We start from the raw sequence: 9191 nt of genomic DNA, 5'->3' as shown, positions 1-9191 counted from the left end.
AGTAAGAACCTAAACCAGGATTAAAAATTGCGCCAGACTAATTTTCTATTTGGCTCTAATTTATTCCAGCAAAAAACCAGTCGCCAGTGGGTTAAATATTTCAACAAATTTGAACAAGTCGACTGAGTCATGTTAAATAAGAAACAGAATCCAGCTTAATGCTAATTCTTTACATAGGCTATGAAAGAAGAAATTTATTTTATTCGCTGGTTAGTGAGATCAATTAGATCTATTCAACCAATTGCACTGAACAACTACCCCCAAAAAGTATAACTACAGCAATAGTAATCTACAATTCATCTCATTCCATTATTTTTTTACATATATTTTTTATCTCCTCAACGTCACATTTAAAAAAGGTGTTTCTCTTGAAGTGTATATGTGCTTATCTTACCCTATTTACAAGATTAGTTTAGGACTTAAAGTTAAAATATCTCTACGAAGTTATGGTTAAGTGGTGCCCGCATCTCTGAAAAAAAAAGATTTGGAGAATATTAATAGTGTTTTTCTAATTAGACAGAACTGGTTTTTAATTTCAGTTTTTATTTATTGATGTAATAGAATTCCAAACATGTATTTATATTCATTTATCTTTCTAAATAAATCTATGTTTATGTTAATTTATCTATAGATAAGTCTATAAGTCTTTATGAATAAGTCTGTGTTTATGAATAAGTTTTATCTTTATAAGTAAGTCGTCACAATTTCTCAAACAGAGGAATAACTTTTCACTTGCTGTAAACATCTTAAAAGGTATTATCGTGTAAAAGAATCTTGTTCCATTTGTTTAGAAGAGAGAGAGAGAGAGAGAGAGAGAGAGAGAGAGAGAGAGAGAGAGAGAGAGAGAGAGAGAAGACTCACTTCATAGCTGACCCCCAGAAGGCAATGTTGAATATAATGAAGGTCACTGGCAATGAGATCCGACCTCCCATCATGAGAAGCATATGATTGGGCAGCACCCCTGGTTTTCTGTTGCCCGCGGCGCCCAGGTCGTTGTGGTTGACCTGCGGGTAGCTGTTCTGACCTAGTTTTGGGTACTGGTTGAGAGGCTCCGGGTCGGTACCGACTAGGCCGTTTTTGACAGAGAGCGGTCTTTGGGGCTGGACCTGTCAATTTGGGTGAATTAGGAGTCAGATTAGTTTATATATATATCATATATATATATATATATATATATATATATATATAGATATATATATATATATATATATTGCGTTACTTACTGTCAAGTGAGTAGAATGTTTTGGTATTTTTTTATCATTCCCATCAGAACAACAGAATGAAACAGTCACAAGTGGACGTGACCATACTAAACCTCTAAAAACTGCTACTGTGGTAAACTTCAGTACCCTAATGAGACCATGGACGCTGAAAACTCACTCTCATGATGCCGTTGGCCATTCCGCTGTTGTTGTAGGCACTTGGATTCGACGCGTAGATGGAGTATTCGATCAGCATGTGGCACAAGACGATGGTGAAATTCAGCACGATGCACACGAAGAACCACACATCGAGCATCTTCGAGTAAGAGGTCCTTGGGACGCTGGCTGACATCTGAGGAAGAAGACAGGTATCTGAAGCCTCTGTTATATACAACTGAGGAAATAGAAGGATCTATTAAGCGTCTGTTATGCATAAGGAAAGGAATAAATTCACTATCTTGCTTGGGATATACCTCAGAAATGACGTACTGGCCCAGAAAGATGTTAAAAGTATTTCTTGTTGTTCTCCGACCCTGATGTAGAGCCTGAATGCCCCTTCAGACACTGACAGAACTCCATATAAGAGGTTACCTCTGATTAGTAAGAGTTACTTATTTATTTGTAAGAGTTACCTGTGATTAGGTAAAGTTACCTGCATCACAGATTTCTCAACAGAACCCCTTTTGTAAGAAGGTTACCTGTAATAAGCTACAGTTACCTGTATGAACATAGACAACACCTTTGGAAGAGGTTACTTGCAATTAGTAAAAGTTGCCTCTGTCACAGATTTCTCAACAGAGCACATTTTGTAAGAGACTACCTGTAATTAGTAAGACTTACCTGTATAAACATGGAGGACAGAATCAAGAGAGATGAAAGGGAGACGAGAATCTTGGCCTGGAAGGTCGTGAATTTGAAGAAGAATGTTCCGTAGGCTATGATCACTATGAACGTTGTTGGGAAAAAGACTGTCAGCATGTAGAAGCTGTATTTCCTTGAGAACCTCACGTCTACTTTCATTGTGGAGAACGGGTTTTCCTTCCCGCCAGTGAGGGATACTTTTCCTGTGAAAATATGATGCATTTTGTGAAAGATGTACACTTGTGGTGAAAGGTATGTTATTTCTTAAGACAAAGTTGGTATGAAATATTATCTAGTATCTAGATAAACGAAAGGTCGTGGAGATTTAGTTGGTATAAAATCTCCAGCGCCTAGTTCACTAGGAACTGAAAGTGGAATAAAGAGTCATCTAGTACTAGTCCTAGATGTCAAGAAGTCATTAAGAACCTTTAGAGTAAGGCTGTTGTACAAAATCTACTCTACAAGTACACAATGGTAAGATATCTCACCAACAATATATTCCATGAGGTCAGTATCTCCAGAGTACTGTGCCTTCCCTTCTTGTAGAGCCACAAAGCTGGAGGTGGCTGAGATCAGAGTGAAATGCAGTGAACACACCTGCAGATAACGAGAATGAAAGAAGAGTTACAAGTCTTCACCATATTATTTGATCTTAATTGCTTATCAGAGAATTAGAGTACAGGAGGATGTGGAGAGCCTTACCTGTATGTCAAATGGGAACATCCCCAGGTTGAAGTTGCAGCTGTACCTCGGGGTATAAATCTGTCTCATTTCCAGGCTGTTCTCTCCTCCGGAATATATGGACACTGAAAGTGATAATAGTGTAGTTTAGAACATTTATTTAACTTTGTATTGTTCTGTATGGCTATCTGTGTTCAGTTTATAATTCATATCATGGCTACAGTCTAGATAGTTTAGAGATTTTTATGGCAATCAGTTATCTCACAAAGGGGTTCAGGTGTCAAATTCATGCTTAAACATAAGCTGAACTTGAAATCATTTGTCAGCACACCTTCTTCAGGTAACTCTGGTGCTCCGATCGAAGGTGGCCCTTCTCTGATACATTCAATCATCGAATCCTCCCCTGCGTGAGCAATGATCTTGTTATGGGCATTCTTGAACAAGACCTTCGGCGTCCAGATGGCGTCGATGGTCTCAGGACTCAACAAATTGAGGATCCTGTCTTCCTTTAGGTTCATGAAATCGAGGCGTCTGTCCCTCCAGCTCAGCGTGACCTCAAAGCTGATGCCGAAGGTCTGGTCTTGCGTCACAATGGAGGAGAAGGACATGATGTTGATGGAGAACTTCACTGGGAGTGCTCGGTTGCTCCTGGGGGAGGGAGGGGGGATGTTCTTCTGGTAGCCGGTGGGAATCTCCACCAGGGAGCATTTGGCCTCGTCGCTGAAGTCCGGACAGTCTTCGCGTAGGTCACAGCGCAGGGATAGGTCTATGCAGGAGCCATCTGCACAGGTGAATTGGCCATCACCACACACTGACAGAGTCATGTTTACGACGTCCCCGTTCCTGAGACCGCAGACATCATAGCCTAGAGTCCAGGGTCTCTTCCCGAAGGGGTACTCATCAGATCGAATTGGGGTCCATTTTGCAATGGCACCAGCCACCTGTACAAAATGAAAGTGAAAATACTTTTACTTTGTGTCTGCAGTAGTTCTTGCCAGCATTTCAGCATTCTGTAAGTGTTAAGAAGGTATGTTTTATAAGTGCATAAATCTACAGGCAATTATATCAAAGTATTTACACGGACCTTAAGTGATTTCATGATCCAACTCGCAGCCTTGGGGTCATAGACGATCTCTGAATGGAAGTACCCAGAGAGCGCCGGTTTCCCGCCACTCTCACCCTGAAGAATGTACTGACGGTTGAAAGGGGAGGTCTTGCAGACGCCAGGACCTCGCAAATACAGCGTCGAACGCCTGGAAAACTCGCAGGGGACGCAAAAGGAATAAGAATCGATGCAGGATACGTCTGACCATCGAGAGGGGAAGTCACCATACAGCATCACCAGACAATTTTCTGTGTTTCCTCCGTTGGGTGTCCCACCACGCCATGGCCCTTCCCAGGCGACAGGGAGTCCTGTGGTTATGTAGACCCATTCTCCCTCCTGCAGCGAGACACGAAGGGCAAATGGTAGCGAAGATTCTCCTTTAATTATTATATGGTTGTAATATCATACCAGTAATTCAAGGCTCAAAGAATTGGTTGATTCCATAGAAGTAGAATACTATTGGCTAATGCACACAGAGAAATCACTGGACTTATAGCCTCAATTTCACACATTCTGAAAATTGATATTCACCTTGATATTATCATGTGCTCCCAGCCACATGTAAGCTGATCCAACTCCTCCAGAACAATAAGGAGCCCTTGAAACAGTACCTTCGTACAGCCAGGTGTTTTCAGCTAAGGACACTGGGACAGTCAGGTTTCCACCAACTGTCTGTTGCGGAAATGGCAGATATGAAAGAGATATTAAGGACAGGATTTTGCTCTTGGTGCTTTCTGTATCAACCGTGCTATTCTCTTTGAATGGTCAGTAATGTACCTAAAACTTTAAACATGTTTTTCTGTTTGATTATGTCTGGCCTAGAAGTCCAGCGTTCAAATTGCTTTTGAATCTCAACGACATTTTGCCATTGATAATCCTCATGAAACATGAAACTGACAAGCAACAAAATTAATTCAGAATAAAACAACCACTTCAGAATAAGGAATAAAAACAAAATAACACAACTGATAAATAAAGTTCATCCTAATTACCTCACACAGGTGAATGGCATCAGGCAAAGTGAACCTATCGGGAAAGAAGGTCACTCGTCTCGAAGTCGGGGCACAGAGAATATCCCTTGACCTCCCTGCCCAGGACACCTCTCCGTAGAGCTGCCAAGACAGTCTAGACCAGCTCAGGGCATCACCTTCTTCATAGATGTCGCAGTTTGAAAGCTGAAGGTGCAGGAAAATACAGTAAATCATATCCACATCACAGGACAAAACAAACTGCTTATGTAGCCGGCAGGGGAACATGATACATTGATAAAAACATTCTCCAAAGGTCAGTAAGTTGAAATAAGCCAGACTCATCAAGGTAATGTTATTATTTATTACAGTTTGTCTCTCTGATCATATTGGCAAAGCTTTATTTGAATAACAGAGAGCTGGTTCTTCATGAACGTTATCAGGTAATGGTTTTGTAGAAGGAAAAGAAAAACCAGAAATAAAATAAATACCAGCTCACAGCACCTCCTTCCTCCTGGATATGGCAGTTTGACAAATTTAGGGAAAAAACTTTTACTGAGAATCAGTGGTGCTGGGAGGTCTCCTTTTTCCTTACCCTGGTGATGGAGTCTGAGTTCATGATGAATCTCCAAATGTTGATTTCAGTGATTTCTCCACTGTAGCTCTGGTCCTTTTGAAAGCCTCCACCGACCACGTCTTGCTCTTGACCTGAGGGCATGGTGACAAAGATAGTGTTTAGCAAAAGAATCCTTAGGTAACAGGTGAATTTTGTAGGGAGTAGGAGCAATGATCAGTCTCAAAAGGGATACTCTACGGTCTTTTCTGAAAGTTTCAAGTAAAGACTACGACTTGTTTCACCACAGTCTAATAGTAAACATATAAAAGCTAGACCTATCACTCTACTTAGAACCTTCAAGAACATAAACCTACAGTTTTTCTACTCATTTCACCTTGATATTAACCCAGGACCTTTATATTTATAAATACAGCAACTCAGCAACGCTTACCAATAACAAGCACCCCTCCTCCTTTGATATCTTTCAGCGGTTCTGGATACTGGCCATTGTCAGCAAGTTTGCCATCCAGATATACTGCCCATTCGTTGCTGTCAGCGTTCACAGTCAGACAGAAGTGGGCCCAATATCTGATTGGCGTGGAGAGGTTGGAAGTGACCAGCTGCCCGTGAATGGCCACACGAAATTCGTTGACAAGGTGGTCTGGAAAACAGAAGAGAATCGCGCTGCGTTTCAGGAGTTCCTTTTGTAAGGTGGGTCCTTGCTTGAAATATCTATGAAGGTTTGATAAGTTACCAAGTTTGTTTGTGTCAGTTCTGGTAATTTTGAAAGAGGAAAGTTGCATTGCGTTTAGGAATTCATCCTATAAGAAGGGTCTATGAGTGAAATATCGTTGAAGTTTTAATAAGTTACCAAATTACTGTGTTTTTGTGCCATTTAGGAAAAGTTTGAAATTAGGGGAAGTTCTTGAGAGAAAGAGAGAGATAAATGATAGTAGTTGTTACCAATTCTAAACACGTCGTCCTTGGAATCCAGAGCGTAGGACAACAGCGTCGTCTCCTCCCTGAAACGGTACATCTGCATCCTGTAGCAGATGCTGAAGGATCTCACGTCAGGGAAGGAGGACGTGAGTCTTGCGTAACTCCTGGAGGAAGGTTCACCAGACTCCTGGAGGATCAGAACCCTGGAGGACGAAGGGCCATTCCCTGTGGGATGTGACAGGAAAAAATTTCCATTAAAAAAACAGGGTTATATTGAAGCTAGGTTTTTAATTTATCAAATAAAAGCCAAAGAGAAATAACCTTTGTCAACACACCTCCTCTCTGCGTGGTGAATTGGGCGTAGACGTGGATGACGCACATGAGGATGGTAATTATCGCCGTTCCGAGTATCATCTCTGGAATAGAGCTGAGTTTCTGATTCATCCTCATCTTGCCTTTGTTGCAAATATATCTGGGATAAAGAGAGCAGAAAATCTATTGAATAGATATAATTAGATTTTATATATATAATATATATATATATATAGAGATATATATATATATATATCCTATATATATATATATATATATATATATATATGATATATATATATATATTAAATATATATATATTATATATATATATATATATATATGAATATATATATATAATCTGCTTATCAATTCAGATATCTCTGCTGCATTAGTTTTTAAAGAATAAAATAAAGATTTAAGATAATAAACATCCATAACAATAAATCTTTTAAAGCATGAAGTAATCAATATATAGTTTACAAAGTTCAGTGACAATGTTACTTCATCATTTGTGCGCGTAAAAAAAGTGTCATGGCGTCCGGTATGAATTTAAACCAAATCTATGTAACACATCTCTATGGAGAGAGAAAGAGAGAGGTGATAACAACACTGACCTTGAGAAGAGAGAGAGAGAACTCCCCCACCCCACCCGGGAGATGAGTCAACCCGCCCCACGAAGTCGTTCACATCTGAACGCTTTTGCATTCCTTGTCCTTGGAGAACATATTTCAACGCCCATGAGATATTCTGGGCGGAATTTAGCCGTTGTGGGCGCGTTAATTCGTTAATAATTAACTCATTCTTTGACGATTAATTATAGTGAACTCATTCTTTATCTGGGATATTTCTATATCGGTGACTTATACGAAATATTAGACTAATTGTATAGACTTACAGAGACCTATATCACACGCAAGTTGTGTTCGCTTGCTGTGGCAATTTTATCTTTCTTCTCGTCGAGCTGTAGAAGCTTTCTAGAACTTTCAGAAGCCTTTAGGAAGCTTCTAAATAATACTAGAACATAGAGTAGATACTAGAACGTTCTAAAATATTCTAGGGATTTCTAGCATGGTTTAAATATACTTTAGTATCATTTAGTCATTTTGAAAACAATTTATAATTGTTCCGTTTGAAAATACTGTTGCACGATGGGATTCAGAGTATTGTTTATTGAAAAAAAAACATATTAGTTTCAGTAAGTAATATAACTCCTTTTATTATTATTATTATTATTATTATTATTATTATTATTATTATTATTATTATTATTATTATTATTATTTATTATATATATATATATATATATATATATATATATATATATATATCTAATATTTAACAATTTCTCTAAGTGTAAGCTATCCTCACTTTAAAGTAGATTAGTTTCGAATATCATAGAATAAGCAACATAAGTGACAAAGTATCATGCATAAATACAGACATAGGCTACGTAGGAACTGAAACATTAAAACACAGGTGAACGAGAAGTAATTAACCTGTAGCAGGTGGAGTTGACATGAAATCCGAAGCACAGGTTGTATTAGAATTCAAGGAGAACAATGTTGCCATCGCCCGATACCTTTTTGTTAGTGAAGGATGTTTGTTCTGGGCTCTTGAGAGAGAGAGAGAGAGAGAGAGAGAGAGAGAATACGTTCCCAGGAAGCCTCTCTTGGCCACAGGATTCACTGATTCATGACAAAACCGACGCCCAAATGCAATAAATGTCCTAATCCAAAGAGAGAGAGAGAGAGAGAGAGAGAGAGAGAGAGAGAGAGAGAGAGAGAGAGAGAGAGAGTTTGTTTGCGTAAATTTAATCCCCCTAAAAGGAAAAGAAAGTTAAACCCTATGTTAGTTATATCTATTTTTCGTTATAATAGGCATCAGCTATCTGTGTGAATGTATAGGCTATTGTTCCAACGAGCGGAATTGCCACTTCTGTCTGGCTGGGAGAGGAGAGACTATAGCGATGATGATGACTTTAAGGAACTTAGTCAACGTACTCCTGAATGAAAGTCATCTTCGGCCCAAAGTGCAACAGCGGAAATCAACACTCAATTCTCGTCCCAAGCTTAAAAGGACGGGGGATGATAAGCTCGTCCCAAGCCCCACTGAAGCCGATCTTTCACGAAAATTGTGGCAATATTTTGATTTTCGTGCATCGGCCTAGAGCGATGGCTATATACCGTGATATCTGTCCCCAAGGCTACTATTAAGACTTATATATCGTCTATATGATGATTGTTTATTAAATTAAACCTGGATTAGGGTTTTTCAATATTGTTTTTCAACGTTAAGTCAACAGGAACTCGTTCGAATTGGCAGTCATGGTCACTCTACTGGAAACAGTAACGAGACCAGGTGTGTCTGACTCTCCCAGGATATGTAGACTCATTTGTTTGTTTACTAATGTCTCTCTGAGTGTAAATCATCAATAAACAGTGAAGAAATTAAAGTGTACCTTTCTCATGATAATGAAAATAGCCATTGGCTTTTTTTCTTCTTATTTTTCAAGTGAAAGACTTGGCGAGAAACCCAGACTATGATAATATATTAACAATTGCAAT

The 9191-nt window shown here is 39.1% G+C and overlaps 1 protein-coding gene across 1 annotated transcript; it reads right to left on the bottom strand.

The window, feature by feature from the left end:
* On the bottom strand, nt 1-6762 carry LOC135215367 (uncharacterized). The gene is made up of 14 exons (XM_064249927.1): nt 6648-6762; nt 6337-6537; nt 5825-6034; nt 5413-5525; nt 4842-5024; nt 4381-4521; nt 3829-4185; nt 3076-3685; nt 2766-2869; nt 2552-2660; nt 2043-2266; nt 1381-1554; nt 862-1106; nt 1-469 (listed from the first exon to the last, which is right to left on the bottom strand). Exons 1-14 carry the CDS (start codon nt 6760-6762, stop codon nt 451-453), a joined length of 2805 nt encoding a protein of 934 aa, XP_064105997.1. The 3' UTR covers nt 1-450.
* Nucleotides 6763-9191: the final 2429 nt, after the last annotated feature.

Source organism: Macrobrachium nipponense, chromosome 5 (assembly GCF_015104395.2).
Source record: "Macrobrachium nipponense isolate FS-2020 chromosome 5, ASM1510439v2, whole genome shotgun sequence".
Classification (NCBI taxonomy): domain Eukaryota; kingdom Metazoa; phylum Arthropoda; class Malacostraca; order Decapoda; family Palaemonidae; genus Macrobrachium; species Macrobrachium nipponense.
This window is presented reverse-complemented; position numbering and strand designations above follow the sequence as displayed.